General features: G+C 38.7%; 2 protein-coding genes across 3 annotated transcripts; one reads left to right on the plus strand and one right to left on the minus strand.

Annotated features, from left to right (window-relative positions):
- The first annotated feature begins 51 nt into the window (after positions 1–51).
- On the plus strand, positions 52–18,884 carry LOC117994878 (zinc finger protein 266-like). 2 transcript variants are annotated; one of them, XM_069508402.1, is made up of 15 exons: positions 52–296; positions 952–1,065; positions 1,667–1,867; positions 2,642–2,804; positions 3,233–3,366; positions 4,267–4,398; positions 5,616–5,704; positions 6,554–6,676; positions 7,272–7,379; positions 9,112–9,232; positions 11,512–11,594; positions 12,416–12,533; positions 13,594–13,698; positions 17,057–17,191; positions 18,747–18,884. In XM_069508402.1, exons 1-15 carry the CDS (start codon positions 207–209, stop codon positions 18,858–18,860), a joined length of 1,830 nt encoding a protein of 609 aa, XP_069364503.1. In that variant the 5' UTR covers positions 52–206; the 3' UTR covers positions 18,861–18,884. The 2 variants fall into 2 exon arrangements, with proteins under 2 accessions (XP_069364503.1, XP_069364504.1); XM_069508403.1 differs by having other exon boundaries at positions 7,275–7,379.
- Positions 18,885–20,157: 1,273 nt separating this feature from the next.
- On the minus strand, positions 20,158–23,011 carry LOC138404381 (repetitive organellar protein-like). The gene is made up of 3 exons (XM_069508110.1): positions 22,161–23,011; positions 21,318–21,640; positions 20,158–20,327 (listed from the first exon to the last, which is right to left on the minus strand). The coding sequence occupies exons 1-3, from the start codon at positions 23,009–23,011 to the stop codon at positions 20,158–20,160; spliced, it is 1,344 nt and encodes a 447-aa protein (XP_069364211.1).
- Positions 23,012–24,445: the final 1,434 nt, after the last annotated feature.

Consider the following 24,445-nt stretch of genomic DNA (forward strand, 5'->3'; position numbering starts at 1 on the left):
GCAACTCTTTATGGTATTTATGGGTGATTTATGGTCTATGGATACATAATTTGACAGTTGACAAAATATCGATTTGTTTTTGTTTTGTTTTTTATTGGTGCTTTGCCTATGTATTTCTATAAATTAATTATAATTATTATTGAATTAAACTCGATACCCGAGTAAATACGTTATTTTTAAAGTAAATAGTGAACATAATAAACAATATGGTTTGCCAAGGTTGTCTCAGTGTGGACAGAAAACTAACGGTTGTTGATGATGAAGTTCTGAAGATTTATTTAAGTTTTCTTGATACAGTAAGTAATAATTAGTATTACTAGTGTTTTTTTTTAGAGAGAGTACAGATTCGATTTCTGTATGTAGGTATAAGATTTTTTGAAAATCTTTGCATACAGGTTGAGGTTTTATATTCTTTAAAGTCAGTATTTACCTAGATGCCATATGGCTCTATATGTCTGCTTATAGTGCACTCTAAAAAGTTAGAGGAGCATGCTCTAGATTGAACCCGCCCCCTGCCAAATAGAAACAGATATTTTAACCACTAAACTATCACTGCTTCATCATAATATGTCATTGCTACATATTACCACAATATATTTGATAAAATATCATATGAATGAGGTATGTAATACCAAATATGACGACCTCCCTGGCGCAGTGGTAATCTCTGTGGTCTTGTTAGTGGGAGGTCCTGGGTTCGATTCTCGGCAGGGGCTTAGAATTTTACAATTTCTAAATTTCCAGTCTGGTCTGGAGGCTTCAGCTGTGGCTAGTTACCACCCTATCGGCAAAGCTGCACCACCAAGCGATTTAGCGTTCCGGTACGATGCTGCTATACCCCTCCCACGTTAGCCCGTTTCCATCTTAGACTGCATTATCACTTACCACCAGGTGAGATTGCAGTCAAGGGCTAACTTGTATCTGAAAAAAAAGATATGAATTTGTCTCCAGGAGTACTGCAACAACTTTGTGCAGCTGTGCTGGGAGTGCAGAGCCCTGTTCAAGAGGCTGCTGAGGTTCAGGCGGCAAGTGCGATGCGCTCACACCATCCTTGTTAGATATCTAGTAAGTCACTTGTATTACTTTCATCTTAACATGCCCTTGGTTTTTTTTAATAGAGATAGTAAGCAAACAAGCAGGCGGGTCACCTGATGTTAAGTGATTACTGCCACTGAACATTTGCAGCACCAGAGGAACCACCATTGCGTTGCCGGCCTTTCAGGAATTTGTTGGTCCGCCCCTTGAATAACCCCATGTTGTAATCTAGTGGGAACACCGCCGATGGGAGTTGGTTCATGGGTGGTGTGGTAATCACTTAACATCAGGTGACCCGCCTGCTTGTTATCAAATAATTTAAGATTAACATTATAATGAGTACCCTTATTGTAAATGCGAAAGTTTGTTTGTTTGTTGGTTTGTGCTTCAATCATGTCACAACGGTGAAACGGATTGACGTGATTTTTGCATGACAGATAAAGACCGAGAGTGACATAGGCTACCATTTATCCCGGAAAATCAAAGAGTATTTTTAAAACACCTAATTCCACGCAAACGAAGTTGCGGGCGGGCGGGCGGACAGCTTATTATTATTATGTAGGTTTTGTATTTTTTTTTATTAAAAATAAAGAATTTATAAAATATAAAAAATGAATAATAATTATTTTAGATACCACAATCAAAATCTCTATCAACTCTTCAAACAACGGAATGCAACAACATAATAGAAGTAGACCACGACACAACATTCCCCACTACATTTGTGAAGATAGAAGACGACTCGGCTGATGATGATGATTTGGGAGATGAACATGATGTAGGGTTTAATGATGATTTGATGGAACTTCATGTTGAGGGAGTGGAAATTAAGGTAACTTTGTTTTATTTATTTATTTTTAGGGTTATTATTTGTAGTTGTAGTGTGGCGGTTGCCACAGATGTAACTAGATGGCGCTATTCAATCGATAACATTTCATGACGTAGTATGTATGCAATGTACCGCCGACAGTACTCGCACTAACGGAGTTTTCTGCAATCTAGTCTAGACTATAATATAAAGAAGTTTCAAGACACAACCGTCGGCCCAGCTGGCGCCACCGAGCACAACCAACCGCTCGATGCGTGATCTCCCTTTGGTACGGTCGAGCCCACACATCGCTCCCGTACAATAGCGGCAATAGAAATAAATACAATGAGGCGGTTTCCAGGCAACGTTCGATAAAATTTTCATAGATGGCGCTGAATACTACCACCACAAAAGATGAAAAATAATACCTATATCTTCACTTTAATGATCTATGATATGCTATGTTTAGGTCGTGTCAATCAATGACATAGATGAGTAACAGCTGGCGTGCACTGCAGTTTCCTTACGTTTCTTCCCCACAAAATTTGTGAACTATAATAGAAGTAATCAATTAATTTCGCATCCGATTTAAATTTAAAAATTTAAAGCATAGATGATATAGATATAGGTATTATTTTTTATCTTTAGTGGTGGAAGTTTGCAGCGCCATCTATGAAAATTTTCTCGAACGTTGCCTGGAAACCTCCTCATTAATGGTAAATGGTACGGAACCCTTCGTGTATGGGTCCGACTCACACTTAACCGATTCTTAAATATGTACGCTGTTTTATTTTGCAGACTGATATAAAATGTGATCCAATACTAGAAGTGCCTGCACCGGAGAGGAGCAAGTCCAGGACACGGAGCAAACCCTCAAATGTCTTCCACGAGTCGGACGACGAGCCACTGAGCAAGGGGGACAGAACCAAGCCTAGAGGCAGACGGAGAAACAAGAGCGAAGGTGACAACTAGTCATATACAGTGCGACAAGGCTCTCTTGGCACTTGAATGACATTGACAGGGGGGCGCTGTTGGAGAACAAAGGCTTAGATTATTCAAACAAGAACAAAGGGGACACTTGACGGCAACGTTAGTTCCGATTTACGCCACGCGCCAAGATATCCTTGTCGCATTGTACAATGGCTTATTTTATATATTCACTAGCTGATGCCCGCGACTTCGTACGCGTGGATTTATGTTTTTAAAAATCCCGGGGGAACTCTTTGATTTTTGGGATAAAAGTTGCCTATGTCCCTCTCCAGGTCTTCAACTATACCCATGCAAAAAATCACGTCGATCCGTTGCTCCGTTGCGACGTGATTGAAGGACAAACCAACAAACCAACACTTTCAGATTATAATATAGGTAGTGATTTTATATTTATTTTAGGGGAAAGGGGCAAAAAGGGTAGAAAGCGGAAAGCATCTCCAGGTGTAGTGAATAATGCTATGGTGCAGAACAAGCTGCAGAAGCTGAATGCTGATGCTGAACATCTGGAGATGGTCGTCTTGAGCTGGGATGAGGTGAGACACGCACACACACACACAAAGACAAGAATCATGTACAAACTTATTTTTAACTGGTTGTACGGCTCTGGGTTCTAGCTAGCCTTATACAAGAGCTTTTTGATCTCATTCCACCCTCCTTTTTCTACAACCGCACCGCGCGCCACCGTAAGGAATTTCACCCTCACCACCTGGGTGTCTGGTGCACTTCGACCGTCCGCTGCGCCAGATCCTTCTTTCCACGCACGTGCAAACTGTGGAACCAACTCCCATCGGTGGTGTTCCCACTAGATTACAACATGGGGTTATTCAAGGGGCGGACCAACTAATTCCTAAAAGGCCGGCAACGCATCGGCGGTTCCTCTGGTGCTGCAAATGTTCATGTGCGGCGGTAATTACTTAACATCAGGTGACCTGTCTGCTCGTTATTTCTATTTAAAAACAAAGACACACAGACACATGGAAACAGAGGCATAAAAGAATAAGATTCATTTGCTGGAATGAGGGTACAAGTAACCCCCCTCCCTCCCCCCTACATACCTTCCTTCCGACTGGAAGGATGGTATGTAGGGTGGTAACTAGCCACGGCCGAAGCCTCCTACCAGACCAGTACCCGTAGTACAAGATTTTACGTCTCACCAAACCAAACCAAATTCGAGAGTCGAAATACTTCCGCGTTACAGTAAAATGGACCTACACAGCCTTGAATTGAAGTCAAATATTCAATGCCACTGATTTTAATTTCGCAATGTTTCCGCTTGGAGCGCTGGCTGTAGAAGTGTAGACAAACTTGAGCTTTAAAACAAGGCATTTAAGATCCAGTTTACTGTAACGCGGAAGTATTTCGACTCTCGAGTTTGGTTTGGTTTGGTGAGACGTAAAATGTTGTAGTACGGGTACTGATGATGGATGTGTCAGGTGGAAGCGGAGCGTCAGAAAGCTGTGAGGAGCCACGTGTTCCTGCGTCACGAGCACCGCTGCTACTCGTGTGTGGTGGGCTTCAACCACCGCTGCAAGCTGGACGACCACAACTCCAAGAAGCACGACCCGGTGAGCGCCTAGCTTTATATCAGCCTCAATAGCTCAGCGGTTAAAGGAGCGGACTGAAATCCGAAAGGCCACTGGTTCAAACCCCACCCGTTGCACTATTGTCGTACCTACTCTACTCCTACCAAAAGCTCTACGGCGGCGGTTACACACTCATCCGGTCCGAGTCCGTGAAAATACGTTACTTTTTGTTTTGTATGGGAGCTTGACATATCATGTCATTCCAGAAGACATATTGGAGATGTCTCTCAACAAGTTCAAAGTTTTCATAAAACGTAAACTAATTGAAAAATCCTATTACAATGTAAAGGATTATTTAAATGATAAGCAAGCTTGTTAATGAGTTGCTTAACGACTTTGTGATAGTTCTAATAAGTTTCAATAATTTTGTAAAGTGGTGATAATAAAAAGATTACCCGGCTGAGTTTGTTGTGGGCTCTTCTAAGACCTGGGCGCGTTTGGAACCCTCGTAGCTTTAGTTTTAAGTTTGCGAAATAATTATCACCACTATATCTTAGAAATCCAACATCTGACTTTCAAAAAGAGTTATTTATTACCTATTTTGAATAAATCATTTGACTTTGACTTTGACCTTGACATGTCGTAGATATTTTTATCACCACTTTATATCACCACATTTAATGGAATTTTAATAAAAAACAGTCAAGTCCGAGTCCGACTGACACACGAAAGGTTCCGTATCATCATATAAGACAGATCACTATTCTTTTTTAGGGTTCCATACCTCAAAAGGAAAAAAGCAAATCTTATAGGATCACTTTGTTATCTGTCTGTCTGTCCGTCTGTCTGTCGTGTCTGTTAAGAAAACCTGTAGGGTACTTCCCATTGGCCTGGAATCATGAAATTTGATAAGTAGGTAGATAGGTCTTGTAGCACAAGTAAAGAAATAAATGTTATAGTTCACACATACTGTGAAAATTTCAGCTTTCTACCTATTACAGTTCGAGAGACAGTCCGCTGACGCTGAGAGAAGACGGACGGACGGACAGTGGAGGTTTAGGATCCCTTTGGCACCCTAGAAAAACCGGTCAAGTGCGAGTCGGACTCGCACACGAATGGTTCCGTACCATTGTGCAAGATAGTATAACACTTTTATGTGCAGCACTGCAAGTTAATAACTGACAGTGCCATCTACATGTGATTTAGTAAACTAATTATTTCGGTAACACAAATCTCTATCTCTTTCTCTCTGTGCACAGTCGTACGGGACAGAAGAGTGCAGCGTGTGTCGCGTGCGGTTAAAAAACTCGTGCGCTCTCAAAGCGCACCGCAGAAGACATATTTCCAGGTAAAACATATATTTTTATCTTACTCGGCGAAATCCGCGTGGAAATAGTAGATTGTACAACAAGGACATAAAACAAGCCATTTTATCTGAGACGTTTATCTACCCGAGCCGAAGGCGAGTGCAGATATTTAAGAAAAAAAATGGGTTTTATGATTGAGTTATACACTGTTATAGTTCTTGCATTTCACGAAGACGAGTGGCTCATATGTAAGGTACAGTGAATGTGTGCGTTAGCGAGCGTTTGCTCGCGCCTGATTGGTCCGACACGCACGCACACTTACGCAATGCCCGTGTATACGACGTAACCACAAGTACAGTTCACTCGCCTTCGTGAATTGCAAGAACTGTACACACTTTATTCATATTAGGTATAAAGATTATTAGAAGGGTCAAGCGTACAGCGGTTTACGTGTAAATATTGTGAAGGTATTTATTTGAATGTTTTTCCTGCAATACTTACGAAAAAAAGCTTACAAAATATTACGTTACCAAGATTTTGTGGTTTGGATTTTAAGATGTGAGATAAAGCAATGTTTGAAACACTACATAATTAGGTATAGGTATAAGTTAGAGCCTCGATAGCTCAACGGTTCAAGGAGCGGACTGAAAACCGAAAGGTCGCCGGTGCAAATCTCACCCGTTGCACTATTGTCGTACCTACTCAGCACAAGCTTTACGCTTAGTTGGAGGGGAAAAGGGAATATTAGTCGGCAACTTGGCTAAAATTATTTTTAATAAAAATAAAATAAAAAAAGTTATTAAAAATTTAAAAAACTTGTCTGCGGCTCGGTTTTTAAACTCACTCGTGTTTAAGCGACGCTCTAAGGTGTACGTTTGTACACGTCACAGATGGCGCTGTCGGTTCTGCGGCGACGTCTGGTCGCGCGCGGAGGTGGCGGCCGACCACGTCGCGCGCGTACACGGGGGCAACACGCCCGTGCACACGTGCAGCGCGTGCGGGCACACCGAGACGTGAGTACCTTGTTCAGACTGTCCAGCTAATACGAACACGGAAAACATCGTCACTTTGAAATAATCCATTCATACAGAAAAACACACGCATAAATACACACTAAGGCACACATACACACACACCAAAATTTGCAGAAATCACCTTTACTTGTTACTAGCTTACGCCCGCGACTTCGTCCGCGTGGATTTAGGTTTTTGAAAATCCCGGGGGAACTCTTTGATTTTCCGGGATGAAAAGTAGCCTATGTCACTCTCCAGGCCTTTCACTATACACATGCAAAAAAATCACCTCAACCGATAAACAAATACACTTTCACATTTATAATATGGGTATCACTACCCCTATTTTAAATGTGAAAGTGTGTTTGTTTGTTGGTTTGTCCTTCAATCACGTCGAAACAGAGCACAACGGATCGACGTGATTTTTTGCATGGGTATAGTCAAAGATCTGGAGAATGACATAGGCTACTTTTTATCCCGGAAAATTAGTGAGTTCCCACGGGATTTTCAAAAACCTAAATCCACGCAGACGAAGTCGCGGGCATCAGCTAGTAGATAAATAATAAATATTAAATTATTATTTTTTAATTTCCAGAAGTCTGGGAAGATTAAGGAATCACATAAAAACTCATTCGGAGAAGCAGAAGTGTGAAGTGTGTGGAAAAATGTTTAGGAACAAGGACTCGCTGAGGACGCATCTGTTGTGAGTACCGACCCGTCGCCGGTGCACTACCGAGCACGGGGCTCCTCTCACAGGGAAAAAACTAGTTATTTAATAAAAACAACCGGTCAAGTGCGAGTCGTGCTCGTACAGGAAGGGTTCCGTACAAGATATTAACATTTTTCTGTGCAACACTGCGAGATAATGACAACAGGCATCTATATGTGATTTGGTAAATTAAAATTAATTTATCAAATCACAAATAGATGGCGCTGTAAATTAAAATTAATTTATCAAATCACATATAGATGGCGCTGTAATTAAAACTTTTTATGATACCTATATTTTTTATAATACAACCACAAATTCACGGTTTTCGGATTTTTCACTTTACTTGTATTATAAGACCTACCTTCTACCTACCTGCCGAATTTCATGTTTCTACGTCAACGGCAAGTTGAGGAGGACCACCAAGGAGGTTAGAAATCGGGAAGTGGGTAGAAATCCCACATAACCCGAGTGGGTATCTTAAGAAGATTTCCCCCTCGAAAAAAAAGGTCAACGGAAAGTACCCTATAGGTTTTCTTGACAGACACGACGGACAGACAGACAACTAAGTGATACTGTAAGGGTTCCTTTTTCCTTTTGAAGTACAGAATCCTAAAAAACGCTATTTTTTATTATCAGTACTCTTATTATAAATGCGAAAGTGTGTTTGTTTGTCCTTCAATCACGTCGCAACAGAGCAACGTGATTTTTTGCATGGTTATTAAGACCTGGAAAAGGACATAGGCTACTTTTTATCCCGGAAAATCAAAGAGTTCCCACGGGATTTTGAAAAACTTAAATCCACGCGGACGAAGTCGCGAAGTTTAATTTTTTTAATTTAGTGATTTGCGATCAGTCCGAGGACTTTTAGCAAATTAGGTGTAGGTTATTGTTTTTTTTTTTTTTTTTTTCTACATTCTTAAATTTTTTTTTTTAATAAAACAATTAAAATGGAGATGGTCAGGGCACATGATAAGAGATAACATAGAAAAATGGACCATAAAAGTTCTAGAATGGTACCCCAGAAACAAAAAACAACAAAAAAAAAGACAAAAAGGTCTTACAAAAAGGGGGAGACAATTTAAAAGGTGGGAGGATGACATAAGAAACTTGGTTGGTGGTATGTGGACAAGGTTAGCCAGAAATAGAACCATTTGGAAAAGTTTAGAGGAGGCCTATGTCGATGGACACGCAGAACATAAAATAAAAAAAAAAAAACAACAAAAAATGTTAATGTAAATAATCCTTAATGCAATAATTTTTAAGTATTCAATGCATTATTTACCTAGTAATAAGAAAAACCTGTAAATACTTAACACTGCAATAAAGGCTCTTTTTATTTTTATTTATTTATTTTGTTTATTGTTTTGTAGCGGCTGCTCCTCTTGAGGAGCCAGCACTCAACTCTTTATTGCCTATCAAGAAGCGAGATCGAGAACACATTTCCTCTTTAGGCACCTCGGGTAGTCCTCAATTAAGAGTCTGGTGGCTGGTGGATTCGGATGCATCAGAAGCCGTTCTTTGTAGCGTTTCGCTAGCAGTGGCGTGCAGCTCATAGAGGCATAAACGCACTGCTTACCCTCATTGTAATAAATCAATGCTTATTTTTCATTTTAACCTGCCGTAAAATAAGTTCATACCTAAATGCATACCCTGGCTTAAACTCCTGTGCACGCCACTGTTCGCTAGCACCTAAACGTTAAAACAACGGTATTTTTGTTTCCAGTATACACAAAGGAGAGAAGGAGCACGCGTGCCCGCGGTGCGACAAAATGTTCCTCTTCAAGAAGGCCATGGAGCTGCATCTCATCTCGCACGACGCCAGCGCGCAGCTCTACTGCCACGAGGTGTGTTTGTTTGTTCGCTCATAACTCGCAAACTGACATCTATACACTTTGACTTGACACTGTTAGAACGAGACAGTGGCGCCGATTCTCTTGTCTTTCTCTAAACTAAATTTTGAGTATTTTTATTTTTATTTTTTTTATTCAGATACAAGTTAGCCCTTGACTGCAATCTCACCTGATGGTAAGTGATGATGCAGTCTAAGATGATAGCGGGCTAACCTGGAAGGGGTATGGCAGTTTTTATTAAACCCATACCCCTTTGGTTTCTACACGGCATCGTACCGGAACGCTAAATCGCTTGGCGGCACGGCTTTGCCGGTAGGGTGGTAACTAGCCACGGCCGAAGCCTCCCACCAGACCAGACCAGAAATTTAGAAATTATAAAATTCCAAACCCCTGCCAGGAATCGAACCCGGGACCTCCCACTAATAAGACCACAGCGCTCACCACTGCGCCAGGGAGGTCGTCAAAAGTATCTGCATCCTTTTCTTTTTAATATTGCCAAAAAAAGGACAGAACATGAAATTTACATTTAAATAGTCTAAATTTTAGTGCACGCTACAAATTTAAACAATAGGCTCGCGACTGGCAGCTAAAATCACGAGGTTTGACAGCTCTAAATTAAATTTAAAACTGTCAAACTGTGTATGTCCTTCTCATGTTACATTGGTAAGAAGAAGATGCAAATACTCTAATATTTAGGTATGCTCAGAATCAGCAGCAGTGTTATATGAACGCACCGATATATACAGATATGCAACTAGCATGGCCTCCTCAGTCCCTCTCGCTCAAGCAGAAGTACTTACTTGTCAAATGTTATTTCGTCTGTTTCACGTTCGCTTCGGCTATTGTAGCCTAGTTACTAGTTACTAGTATACTGTGTATTTTGCCTATTTCCACAGTATTGTGTCTTACGGAGTCTTGCTGTGGGGTAAAGCGGCAGATATTGGGAAAATATTCGTATTACAAAAAAGGGCAATACGTGCAATTTATAATTTAAAACCGCGCGATTCCCTACGAGAGATATTTAAGGAAATAGGTATTCTTACAGTAGCTTCCCAATATATTTACAATAATATAATTTTTGTACGACAAAACATTCACAGTTACAAAAAAATCAGTGATCTCCATGATAGGCAAACTAGAAACAAAAATAAGCTGGCTACTCCTGCGCTCCGCCTCTGGAAGGTGCGAAAGTCATTTGTGGGAATGAGTGTAATATTTTATAATAAAATGCCACAAGCAATTTTGGACTTGCCTTTACACAAGTTTAAAAAATGTGTTAAAAGTATGCTCCTAAAAAAAGCATATTATACAGTCGCAGACTATGTAAACGATAAAAAAGCTTGGATTTGACTCGCTCCAGCAATGCACGGGGCTGCAATGGCTTGTATAGTACGGTATAATAACATTGTAAATTGAAAAATTAAAAAGAGCAACCGCCGAGTTTCTTGCTGGTTCTTCTCGGTGGGAACGGCATTCCGAACCAGTGGTAAATTAAAACTACCTGACTATTCATAAGCACTTGTAAAAAGTTTACATGAATAAAAAAACATTCTATTCTATTCTATTCTATTCTATTCTACTGCAACCCACCATTGCACAATAACTCCAAAAACAACAAAACTACAAAACGAATCATTTATTTACAATACTTGAGTCAACATAACCTCACTTCACGTTGTTTGCCAAAATCTCACGTACAAATACATTTTGGCAAACAAAAAAAAAATGGCCGCGGTGGTGACAAAAAATAATTATTTCGTCACGTTCTAATTAGAGCTTAAATGCATTTAGCTATCTCGCTCTAACTGTAAGAGTCACATTAGGGCTACAGGTATTTGTTTTTTTTACTTTTAACCTGCAGGTCGATTCCGTAAAACCTGCATCAATCATTATTACAATCTCAATTGTCGTGATTGGCTGAATTTGTGCGATTCTTGTTGCAACAATGCATTGTAGCCAATAGTGAGCGAGCGTCAACCAATCAGAGGTGATTGCGATCGTGACATTGTAGCTGTCATTGTACCGCAATCGCGCAACTGACAGTTGGCGCAGAGGAAATTACACTTTTTAATACGCCTTACTTACCTTGAACCTTGAATGGGAGGCTGGAAGAAATCTCTATTTAGAGATAAGCATTTCCAATGTAACTTAATTTATTACTTCTATGTAACTACAATTTTGGTACATGAAAAATAAAAATAAAATCAAAATAAATATGTCAAGTCCTTTCTCAAAATGTATGCATTATATTTGTTTTCTGTGTTAATTTCCAGTGCGACATGAACTTCAAAAACAAGATGTCGTTCAACCAACACATGAAATATAATCTCAAGCACGTGGACCCCGCCAAGCTAAAGTGAGTCATTTATTTAACGTGACACTTCTTTGAAGGTTCATCACTCGACTTGAATATCTGCCCTCGGCTTCGGCTCAGGTCTCAGATAAAATGGCTTGTTTTATGCCCTTGTTGTACAATGTACTTTTCAACACACTTGCTCATAAAGTGGCTCTAATTTCTTTCTTCTAAATAATGACACCTTGCAATGACATTGCTATTATTCACAAGTGAGTTATAGTTTTATTTTATTTTATTTTATTGGTTGACTTGCTTTGTTCTTAAAAAAGTTTCGATACAAAAAAGTTCGTGTTCAATAGTACAAGTAAAGGAGATCGCCCATGAACGGGCCCTCTTTTGTGGCATCGTGTCAAAACTTAAATTAAATTTTTTTTAAATGTGTTATTTTTTTACGATTATGTTTTATAACGACTTTTTTTCAATCTATTATTGAAAATATCCACAATTACAGTTAGAATCGTAAACATGCATTTATTTTGAAGAAGTATTAATTAAATATAACCTCAATATCAGCAATATAAAAAATAAGATTTCTTTATAACCAGGGTGAATAAATAGAAATCGTTTGCAGAATATAAAGAGCTAATTATTTGTCTACAAAATAAAATTAAAACCATGGTGACATAACAATTAAATTAGGGGGGGCCCAAAGCTCCTAAGAAAATGGGCAATCTCTTTTTTAGTATTATTTTCTTCACAAGTGTATTGAAAAACGTCGTATGATACACGTCACCCTCACGCTCGGGTCTCAATGGCGCCTCAGCGGTAATCACCAACATTACACACTTGTACCATAATGTACTATACCTATTTGTTTGAAGGCACGCCTGCACTCTCTGCGACAAGAAGTTCGTGAAAGCGATACGATTGGAGGAGCACAACTTGGCCGTTCACCTCAAGATGACACCTATAAACTGCACCGAACAAGGCTGTCATTTTGTAAGTACCCTCTCTTGTATCCCGAGCCGTAGGCGAGCGTTTGTAATACCACCGAGAGTTTAATTTTAGCGAACGTCAAACCCCCCTTTTTGCTAATTCTAAATAGCCTAGTGGTTAGGACGTCCACCTTCTAATCGGAGGTCGGGGGTTCGATCCCGGGCACGCATCTCTAACTTTTCGGAGTTATGTGCGTTTTTAAGTACCTAATTAAATATCACTTGCTTCAATGGTGAAGGAAAACATCGTGAGGAAACCTGCACACCTGAGAGTTCTCCATAAGGTTCTCTGGTGTAAATTCGTGGGCCACTGTCCACCTTCGACAGCGAAAGCTGGAGTGGACTGTATGCGGGTTGTTTTAGAATTTAGATGGTGTCCACGCAGGTAAAAAGGGGCAAATGAAGGACAAAGGATTCGTGCACTAACCTCGACAGGAACAGGCTCAGCACAAGCACTCAGGGGTATCTCTCAAATGCACAATTCACTTCACGGGACACTTTGGGGCGTATCTTCAGACGAACAGCGGCGAACACGGATTCACCTTCCTTATTGGGTTGTATGAACACGAGGACGCGACTCAGTTGTCAACGGGGCGTCTCGCGGAGCACGCAGAACATACTGGCGTCGTGGCGTTGTATTTGACACCACGAACATAGGCGAAAGTGCACGAAGGGGAAAATGGAGGGTAGGTCGATAAAATAATCATGAACACCTTGTCAAATTATGTTTATCCAAAAGTACCAACAGGTGGCGCCACCATTCTCAAAGGTGTGTGAAGTCTACCAATCCGCACATGGCCAGCGTGGTAGACTATGGCCAAAACCCTTCTCACTCTGAGAGGAGACCTGTGCTCTGTAGTAAGCCGGCGATGGGTTGAGCATGATGATACTCATGAGTAAATATTGTGTATAGTCGACGAATTTTAAACTGAGTCGAGTTATCTGTCTGTTTCGCTCGCACTTACCTGCGACCTGTAAGTGTGAGTGAAACACAGATAACTCGACGACTCAGTTTAAAATGCGTAGACTATAGTCAGTGGTTGAGAGCAAGTCTTATTCGGCAGGCGTGCTCGTCGAAGCCCGTGCTGCGCACGCACGTGCGGATGCTGCACCGGAACGCGCGCGCCAAGCGCGACCACGTGTGCGACGTGTGCGGCAAGGCCTACTCCGTATGTATATCTGCACACTACACGGCCGAAACTAATGTACAACGAACATTTCGGCTTTGTAGAGCGTTGTCTCTGTCACTCATACCTATATGATGTTTTGTCGGTCTCAACGACAGACAACGCTTTACAAATCTGCTATCTCCATAAAGATCTCCTTTGTTCCTGAAAGATATTTTCTGAATTTTCCCAGATTTGCACAAATATGAAGTAAATGAGTATTTTTGACGAAATTTTTTATGGAAAAACATGTAGATGCATAAAGGTTCGTACGCACCTGAGCGGCGCGGCGCGGCGCTTCAGTCCGACTGCAGAACGCTTCACCTCAGGCCGCTCGACGGTGCCTACCGCACTACAACTTCAGTACGCGGCACCTCGCGTCACTTGCGCGTCACTTTTACACCCGTTCGCGTACGAGCAACAACGTCGCAAGATGAGCGACAGTGAAGAGGATTTGATTATTATTTCTTTGTTGTGCAGAAGAAGAACGAATTATCGAAGAGAAAAAACCGGCCAAGTGCGAGTCAGGCTCGCGCAATGAGGGTTCCGTACTACAGTCGTATGATTTCGATAATTTAAAAACTATGATGCATAAAAATAAATAAAAATCTGTTTTAGAATGTACAGGTGAAGACCTTTCATATGATACCCCACTTGGTATAGTTCACTCACTCACAGACAGACGGACAGACAGACAGACAGACAGTGATCCTATAAGAGTTCCGTTTTTCCTTTTGAGGTACGGAACCCTAAAAAAGAAGAAGAAATGGATTGCTGACATACCAAAGTCACGCTATCAAGAAGGATATCACATTTTGTTTCCTCGCCTTCTTAATGACTCTGTACCATTTCACATTTACTTCAGAATGTCGAAGACAAAATTCTTTATGCTATTGCCTAATAGTTTTTGTGGAAATTACATTAGAAACAATAGGTATACCACACAGGTCGGTAATATAATCCTACAAGAAACCTATGTCCAGCAGTGGACATATCTATCGGTTGATGATGATGATGATAGTTTTTATGGAAATTATAAAAAAATATTTATGCATATCCATACTTATATTATTATCAACGCAAAAGTGTATTTGTCTGTCTATCTACTAGCTTTTCACGGCTCAACAGGATGAAATTTGGTACAAAGTTGAATTACATCCCGGGGAAGGACAGGCTCCTTTTTATCCTGGAAAATGAAAGAATTTCCACAGGATTGTTAAAGGCCCATTTATATGAAGTTTGGACCAGAGGTAGCTTGCATTCCGGGAATTGACAGAGGTAGGCAACTTTTTATCCCGGAAAATCAAAGAGTTCACACGGGATTAAAAATCTAAAAAAAAATGCAACTAGATGATGCCTGCGACTTCGTCCGCGTGGATTTAGATTTTTCTATAGGTGAGCACATTTCCGGGAATTACCTACTAGTACCTATATACCTGAGATAGATTATACCCTGTAGGATAAAAGTAGCCTATGTGTACCTACACATAGGCTAGTTTTATCCCGAAAATCAAAAAGTTTCCACGGGATTTTTAAAAAACCTACATCTACGCGAACGAAGTTGCGGGCATCAGCTAGTCCCTTAGGTTCTGTGGAAATTACATTAGAAAAAGCATTTTCGCAAAATGTCTTTGTTTTATGTGCAATAGATATAAAATAGGCAGGTAAACACAGGTACATATTATATCTAAATACCTATATAAAAGAAAAAGGTGACTGACTGACTGATCTATCAACGCACAGCTCAAACTACTTGACGGATCGGGCTGAAATTTGGCATGCTGGCTAGCTAACTAGCTAATATGACGTAGACATCCGCTAAAAAGGGATTTATGAAAATTCAACCCCTAAGGGGGTAAAATAGGGGTTCGAGATTTGTGTAGTCCACGCGGACGACGTCGCGGGCATAAGCTAGTATAATATAAACACAAGTACAACAATAGGTAGGCATATTTCCGAAACTATTAATTCTACCTAGATGAAGTAGGTAGGTATAATATGTACATAATATATTATAGTTATTTAATCAGGATTATTTTTACCATTGATGTTTTCTCATAACGCTCGGAGAGACATTTTTATACATTTAGACACTGGGAAGGGGGGAAGCCGACATCCTAGGGGTTGGGACCTTTGAGGATATACTTCTAAGAGCATGAGGAACACGTCATGTGTCAAAAATTAAACCTACGTTATTTATTTTGAGGTCTATCTTGCCGATTCTTGCCTGTACTAAGTACTTTAAATACCTAACAAGATGCGCGTGTATCTTATTCGAGCGACGTACGCATACTGAAGCGCCGCGCCGCGCCGCTGGGTATGTCGCACTAGCGTCACTGCACTGCGCGTCGCTTCGGTGCGCTTCAAAATATTCTCTCCAGCCGTGCCGCGCGGCAACGCGCGGTGAAGCGCCGCGCCGCGCCGCTCTAGTGCGATATGCGCCATACAAAATGATAGAAATGATATTTTGAAGCTCTGTGCCGCGACATGAAGCTCACTGAAGCGCCGCGCCGCGCCGCTCAGGTGCGTACGAACCTTAAATGTTATGCCCGCAAAACTCATTACCACAAGCCTTCGATGTATGATTAGTCTACTATTTTCGAAAAACTAACTAAAATTTGAATTTTTGCGGCCGGATGTATCAAACCACGTACCGTAGTTTTGACATGACAGTTGACACATAGAGCTAAAATGGCGAGTGAGTCAATTGCACAGAATGACTGTTAGAAGTAGCCCTATTGTGACACATACTGTTAGAGCGAGATAGCTAAATGCATTAAAGCTCTTGTTAGAACGTGACATAATGATTATGTTTTGTCCTTATCACTGTGGCCACTTTTTTTTGTTTGTCAAAATGTATTTGTACGTGAGTGTTTGACAAACAACGTGAAGTGTAGAAGGAATGACATTTCACAAGTAAGAAAATCTGCTTGAGCGAGAGGGACTGAGGACTGAGGGGGCCACGCTAGTTGCAAATCTAGACATAAATAACAATAATAATAATAAAGCCTTTATTACTGAAAATCTAAATTTACAATGTTGGATTGATACAGACATACATTACAAACATGTTCCTATTTCTATACAAGTATTTTTTTTTTGCTTATAATTACAGTAAACAAGTAGGTACCTATATACTTAATCCTTTTTTCGTTTTTTTATTTTATTTTAATAAATCCATTTATTACTTACTACACCAATAACATAAAGATTAAAAAAAAATGATATTAAATTGCAATTATTTGGGTAATATTAAAAAAAACCGTTTAAAAACGGTTTTTTTTAATATTACCCAAATAATTGCAAGCTTTTCCATTTAAATCTAGACATATCTGTGGTAAATTGTAATATTTTTCCACAGACTAAGAAAAGTCTAGAGGGTCACCTGCGTAGCCACAGCGGGGAGAGACCGTTCCGCTGCGTGTCCTGTCCCGCCGCCTTCGGCTACCAGGCGGCTCTGTACAACCACAACAAACTGGTGCATCTCAAACTCAACGTGAGGACAACTACATATATGTATATATATATATATATATATATATATTTATATATATATATTTTTTTTTTATTCAGATACAAGTTAGCCCTTGACTGCAATCTCACCTGGTGGTAAGTGATGATGCAGTCTAAGATGATAGCGGGCTAACCTGGAAGGGGTATGGCAGTTTTTATTAAACCCATACCCCTTTGGTTTCTACACGGCATCGTACCGGAACGCTAAATCGCTTGGCGGCACGGCTTTGCCGGTAGGGTGGTAACTAGCTACGGCCGAAGCCTCCCACCAGACCAGACCAGAAATTTAGAAATTATAAAATTCCAAACCCCTGCCAGGAATCGAACCCGGGACCTCCCACTAATAAGACCACAGCGCTCACCACTGCGCCAGGGAGGTCAGAAACTACATATATACATATATATATATATATATATATATATATATAGTGCGTAAAAATGACTCCTCACGCACCATTTTAACTTTTTGTGTCTTTCTTTGCCAAGTTTTTTATATTTCTTGTCAGGCTTTACATCATTATCTTACAAATTCAACAATTGACAATCAATTTTGACGACCTCCCTGGCGCAGTGGTGAGCGCTGTGGTCTTATTAGTGGGAGGTCCCGGGTTCGATTCCTGGCAGGGGTTTGGAATTTTATAATTTCTAAATTTCTGGTCTGGTCTGGTGGGAGGCTTCGGCCGTTGCTAGTTACCACCCTACCGGCAAAGCCGTGCCGCCAAGCGATTTAGCGTTCCGGTACGATGCCGTGTAGAAACCAAAGGGGTACGGGTTTAATAAAAACTGCCATATCCCTTCCAGGTTAGCCCGCTATCATCTTAGACTGCATCATCACTTACCATCAGGTGAGATTGCAGTCAAGGGCTAACTTGTATCTGAATAAAAAAAAAAAAAATCAAAATCAATGGTACCCAATTGGGTATTTTCCTACTTTTGAATTTGATAATTATTATTACTTTATTATAAACTAGGATAAAGATAGAGGCATTTTAATTTTGGAGTGGGAGGGTATTGTATCCCTTTCTCGCAAAACGAAAATTTGTATAAAACCGCACGAAAAGCTACATTAGTAAGGTGTGACGTCAAAATGCTATATCGCTATCTCTGTCTAATCAGAAATATTTAAATGCTTATAACTTTTTTGTTATTTGATCGATTTAATTCGTTTTTGCAGTTTACATCATTATCTTCTATATATATAAAAGGAAAAGGTGACTGACTGACTGATTGACTGACTGACTGACTGACTGACTGACTGACTGATCTATCAACGCACAGCTCAAACTACTGGACGGATCGGGCTGAAATTTGGCATGCAGATAGCTATTATGACGTAGGCGTCCGCTAAGAAAGGATTTTTGAAAATTCTGGTTGAATTTTAAGGGGGTGAAATAGGGGTTTGAAATTTGTGTAGTCCACGCGGACGAAGTCGCGAGCATAAGCTAGTTTTTATAATAAAGTAATAAAAAAATTGGAGTCTAATACCCAATTTAAACGAATGGGCTTGACTTTGACTCAATCAACAATTTTGTCGACAGTCTGGCGGAGGCCGCGGCCGGGGCGCAGCACCCGCGTGGGCGGGCGCAGCCCTACCGGCGGCGCCGTCCCTCGACACCACATCCCCACATACCTCCACTACAACACTATTATAGCTTCCAATAAATACGTATTTTTTATTCACGTCTTTTATTTATCTGTTGTTTACTATAATTAGATCTATGGAGCGAATTTAGACTTAAGCGCCTTATTCACCATCCATCTTGCTGTACGTCCCGCCAAGGCGATGCACGATGCACGATGCAAGAAGACCGTGAATAGGCTTGACGTACATCGATAATTATTATTAATTGTTTGCTGGATGTGCTGGATGAATTTAGCATCCAGCGAGCGCCCCCACCACCGCCCGTGTCGTGCAGATAGACAGTGAATAGCGCGGACGTACAGCAGAGTCGTCCTGCGTCGTGCATGCTTGATCGTGAATAGACTTGCTGTACAGCAGATTTTACCATTTAGAGGTACTAGAGGTACCGTAACGTGAGTGCTCGTCAGTCTCTCTCTCTCTCACGCTTGATGCGCGCACGATGGTCTGTCTGCTACATCCAGCACCGCGACCTTGAGCTGACCTTGGCGGGACGTACAACAAGATGGATGGTGAATAAAGCGCTTTAGCTACAATGGACAAAGTTTTTTATTCTAGATTTTTACGGATGGTTTGTTTATAAAAAGACAAAGTTAAAACGAGACCGCGTTATATCGCTGACATAAGTCTGTCTCGTATTAACTTAAAGTCTGAGCAATGTCAAAGTACGCTCTATCGGTCTCGGCCAGAGTCCACCACATTATTAATCCGTGAAAACCCTTACGGCGGTTTCGCACTCATCCGATCCGAGTCCGTGAAAGTACGTTCCTTTTTGTTTTGTATGGGAGCTTATGACATGTGTCGTAGATAATCGCTGGTATTCTCACGGATGACGGATAGAACTCTGATGACGGAAATGCAGTGCAGAATTTACGGCTAAATTAATAATAAAATATTTAAAATTAGTAATTCAGTTGATTTATATATCTGTTGATAAGTTACTTAAACTTGTTAATTAAAAATTTATAATATGTCATTTTTTACTAATAATTCGCTAAGTAACTTATCGATAGATAACAGAGATTTGTCAATTTCCGGGACGCTTTCCTACCTCTATACCAAATTTCATATAAATACGTATGGGCCTTTGATAATCCCGTGGGAAATCTTTGATTTTCCGGGATAAAAAGTAGCCCGGATAGCGGGATAAAATGTCCTTCCCCGGGATGTAAGCTAACTCTGTACCAAATTTCATCAAAATCGCTTAAACTGTAGGGCCGTGAAAAGCTAGCAAACAGACACACTTTCGCATTTATTAATATTAGTAATTAGTATGGATTATGTAGTTTCCTTGAAATTTTTCACATCATTTATTTCAAAGGCCCCAAATCAAATTCATTATCCATAACCTCAAAGATATCTGTATACGCCTCAGTCCTAGTTGCGTTAGTAGCTGGCGACGTTAATAAATTACCAAGTTCTTCTTTCATCTTCTGTTCTATTTCCTTCTTCTTCTTTTCATCTTCTACAGCGCTTACTTCTGGATTTTTTAAGTATTGCTTAATATCAAAGGAAATAGGGCCATTTTCTGAAGTTCCTACTTCTTCCTTAAATTCTGTATCTAGGTTTTCATCTTTAAAAACTAACAGTGTAGTCGTTTTTGGATTCACATTAAACTGTCTTCTAGGAACATTTATTTTTGTATTACTTAATTTAATATCTTTTCCGTTTATGGTTTTCTTAATATCAAAAGAATTTGGATTAAAATCTGTACTGTTTATTTCATTATTGATTTGTAATTCTTGGTCTAAGTTTCCACCTTTTGATACAACTGCAGTAGTTCTTGGTTCAAAAGTTGATTTTGTTCTCGAACCATTTATTGTATGATCATTAATTTTTTTCGTATCTATTTTGTATGATTTTGTAGTTAATTTTGGATTTACCATTGTTTGTCTTCTGTTTACCTTTTGAATATTTACTATTTTAACTATGTCACCAATGTTTGATTTATTGTTTTTATTTATGCTTGTTGTGATTTTTGAGTTATCATTAAGTTCTCTTCTTAAATAATGTAATGTAGTTTGATTTGAGTTCAAATCTAGACCGAGATTATTATTTTTATAGTTAGAATTAAAATCACTTTGCATTTTTGTTATATAATCTGTTTCTTGGATACCTCTTCTAAGATTATTTGTACCACTAATTTTATTTATAACAGCATTTTTTGTGTCAGTAAATTTTATAGGCAATTTCTCAGCAGTATTAGTGAATTGCCATGGTACTCTATGGGTAGATTTATTCACAACTACCTTTTTAGTTATTTTAGTACCGTTTCTTACATTTTTATTTCGCCTAATTTTGTGAATATCGCTTCTGTCTTTAAAAATATTGTTTTCTGCTTTTGGGTAAAAAGTCACAGGTGCCAAAACTTCGTCAATATTCTGAAATATTTTTTTAGTCGTAAGTTCCATAGAATAATCCTCATCGATTGCAGGGATTGTTTTGTTGTCCATATACATATTTGATTTACTTGTCACATTGATATCATCTGTTGTATTATTCAAACTCACTTCATCAATAATTATTTTAGGCTCTTTTGTACGTCCTTCGTTATTCAAAAAAATATTATTTTCAGTCGTTATTTCGATTGTTTTAAGAATTCTATTAGGTTTATTTTCAAAATTGAATTCTTCAAGTTTTTCATTATTTTCATTTGTTTCAATAATTTTCTTGGCATAATTTTCTTCAATATCATCTTCTTCTACAAGCCTGTCATAGCTTTCAGTTGTGAATTCAATCGTTTTGAGCTTTTTATCAGGTTTATTTTCTGCAGTATAAGCTTCTTTGCCACGTCTGTACATAGATATTACGTTGAAATTTTCAATATTTCCAGTCTCACTTTTGTACTCAATATTGCTGCCAGAAAATTGTCTGGAATCACTTTGATCGAGAGTTGTACTTTTAAAAAGATTTCCAAAGTATGCAAATGAAGTTTTTGGTGATGCGAATTTGTTAGTTTTGAAATTCAGATTTTCTGAATGAAGTTCGTTCGTGTTTTTATTATCTCTGATTGTTCTGCTTTCGATAAGTTTTTGTCTGAAAGTGTAATTACATTGTCTGTATTATTATTTTTGTCCAGTTCTCGGTGTTTGACATCAAACACCGGGAACTGGACAAAAATAATCAAATCATCATGATTTGATGTGCTACAGCTGTTTTAAATTGAAAAAAGTGATTCCCATCTGAATCTACCAATCGATTAAAGATGAAATCACTTTTAGATACATGATGAACGGCTTATTGTGTCATCCGAAGTATAAAGGGACTGAAAAATATTCACTACAAGATAAAACTATTATTTTATGAACCTTACCTGAATGCTCTAACTTTCATCAGAGCATCTTTCTTTAGATGATCTTTACTATGGTCGAAGCTGAATTGGATCTTATCATTTTTTAAATGAACATTTATTTCTGCACTATGACTTATAGCTACATAATTTAATGTTTTGTCCTTTTTAGCTTTATTAATCTTACCTTCTTTTAAAGGTACCTTAGCTTTAAAACGGACTTTTGAATTTCTATTTTCCATTTCAATATTTTCTGGATATAATGTCATAATATTATGTGTAAGTTTCCCTTTTGAGTGTTTTATATTAGCATTTTTACTTCTCGTCTTAGTTTTATTATTATGACCTCGCTTATCTTTTATATATGTAACTTGTGGATTATTATCGATAAAATATTTTGATTTTATATTGCTTTCTTCTGTTATTGCATTGCTTTCCCTTTTTGCTAATTTTTCTATTGAAACTGCTTCTTCGTTATCTTTTTCAACTGTAACATTTTCACGTTTACCAAATGTTTTTGTTGAGAATTCAGTATCTTCACTTCTATCTTGTATCAATTGTGGTTTATATTTATCATGATGTGATTTAAAACTTATTTCTTCAATATCAATATTTTCTACCGATTTTGTGTCTTCACTATTTCGTAAAACTGATTTTGGTCCTTTTTTAACCTTACGAGGTTGTTTTTCTATACGTTGATAAATTTTATCATTATTGGTGGTTGAAAATTCATCGCGAAAATAATCTTTAACTCTTGCTACTACTTTTCTTTTAGTATCTTTGGACAGATTAAAAAAGTAGTCGATTACACACTGTACAGCTTGCCTAATGATATGTTGCAATTCCTTACTTTTTGGAGAGTTTGGTCGCAACATTTTTAATTTCATAATGTACTTAGCCAATTTATCTTGTGCTTCTCTTTTATTTAACGTATTAGTGAATCCAAAGATATTATTATAATAATCTTTTTGTACTTTTCTTAGAAGTCTATCTAGTTTTTTCCTTATTGTTGTAGCTGGTTTCACTTTAATGCTATCTAATTCATTCCTTAAATGTCTTCTAAAATTTTCTTTGAGTGGGTTATTATGATCGATTTCTCGGATTTCATTGTTAACTATTTCAACTATTTCCTTCAAATCGTCATCGTTGAAAGAAAGTACAGTACCAATTACCTCTTCCATGAATCTCTTCACCCGCCTTGCAGATTCAACATCTTGTTTTGGATTATGTTTTATAACATTTTTTACTTTAGTTAAGATCCCCTGGACTTGGTCAATAAATTCAACGTCAGATGATTTGTCGAATTCTAACACTGTGTCTAAGGCTAGGTTTATGCTTCTAGGTTTAGCTGCTCTTGTGGAAACTGAAATAAGATGTAAAAAATCATTCCTCACGCGCCATTTTAACTTTTTGTGTCAAATTTCATTTGGAATATGAAGGCTTTGTATTCTACCCATTTCTCACATAAGCTTTACGCTTAGTTGGAGGGGGGTGAAGGGGAATATTAGTCATGAAATGCGAAACAGTGGTCGATGTAAACAAAATAATAAAGAAAATATCGCGTACCAAATATCAGCAACGATAACACAAAAAATTGCATTTTATATGAAAACTATATTATGTTCGATACCATAAGTACCGAGTTTTGTTTGCCCAATATCTATCAGAATTACAGTAAATAGTCGATTTAGCTAGCAGAAAATCTTCTTTTTTAGTTATTTTTGTATTTTTACATGCAATTTTCGTTCGATTTTTTCAATGCACCTAAATGCATGTTTTACTCTGATCTTCATTTTGTTGATAAGAAAATATATCGATCAAAATAAAAACTTATATTGCTATAAAATATAAAAGTAGGTAGGCACAAGGCAAGTATTTTAGTTTTCTCCTTATAAACATTTACAAGTTGAATTTTAAACTATGAAAGTATTGAAATATTTACTAGCGATTATTATGGTGGAAAACATAGAATTAGCAGGTAGGTCTAAGTCCCGCAAATCGCTATTGCGCGTGGCCGCCATTTTAGTGACGTCAGCACTAGACTGAAGTTTCGAGCTGATGGTATAATTTTATTTCGGCTGGCGTCAAAATGACGTCATTTCGATGTTAATGAGACATGGTTCCAGCGCAATAGCAATTTGCGGGACTTATACTTAAATTATTTATTGGTGGCCCAGTGCGGCTTGGTAGACTTACACACATTTGAAAATATTATCAGGCATGCAGGTTTCGATGTTTTCCTTCAACGTTAAACCAAATCATGATGATCAACCCATCGCCGGCTCACTACAGAGCACGGGTCTCCTTTC

Source organism: Maniola hyperantus, chromosome 28 (genome assembly GCF_902806685.2).
Source record: "Maniola hyperantus chromosome 28, iAphHyp1.2, whole genome shotgun sequence".
In the NCBI taxonomy this organism is placed as follows: Eukaryota; Metazoa; Arthropoda; class Insecta; order Lepidoptera; family Nymphalidae; genus Maniola; species Maniola hyperantus.

What these genes read in the sequence shown, in the direction of transcription:
- LOC117994878 (XM_069508402.1), top strand. Translation starts at nt 207, where the DNA reads ATGGTTTGCCAAGGTTGTCTCAGTGTGGACAGAAAACTAACGGTTGTT. An exon ending in CGCAGCTCTACTGCCACGAG is followed by an intron (nt 9,233 to 11,511) that starts GTGTGTTTGTTT and finishes GTTAATTTCCAG; the next exon opens with TGCGACATGAACTTCAAAAA. An exon ending in TGTGCGGCAAGGCCTACTCC is followed by an intron (nt 13,699 to 17,056) that starts GTATGTATATCT and finishes ATTTTTCCACAG; the next exon opens with ACTAAGAAAAGTCTAGAGGG.
- LOC138404381 (XM_069508110.1), bottom strand. Translation starts at nt 23,011, where the DNA reads ATGTTGCGACCAAACTCTCCAAAAAGTAAGGAATTGCAACATATCATT. An exon ending in ATGAAAGTTAGAGCATTCAG is followed by an intron (nt 21,641 to 22,160) that starts GTAAGGTTCATA and finishes ATCTATGTACAG; the next exon opens with ACGTGGCAAAGAAGCTTATA. An exon ending in AGATGATATCAATGTGACAA is followed by an intron (nt 20,328 to 21,317) that starts GTAAATCAAATA and finishes TAAAAAATCCAG; the next exon opens with AAGTAAGCGCTGTAGAAGAT.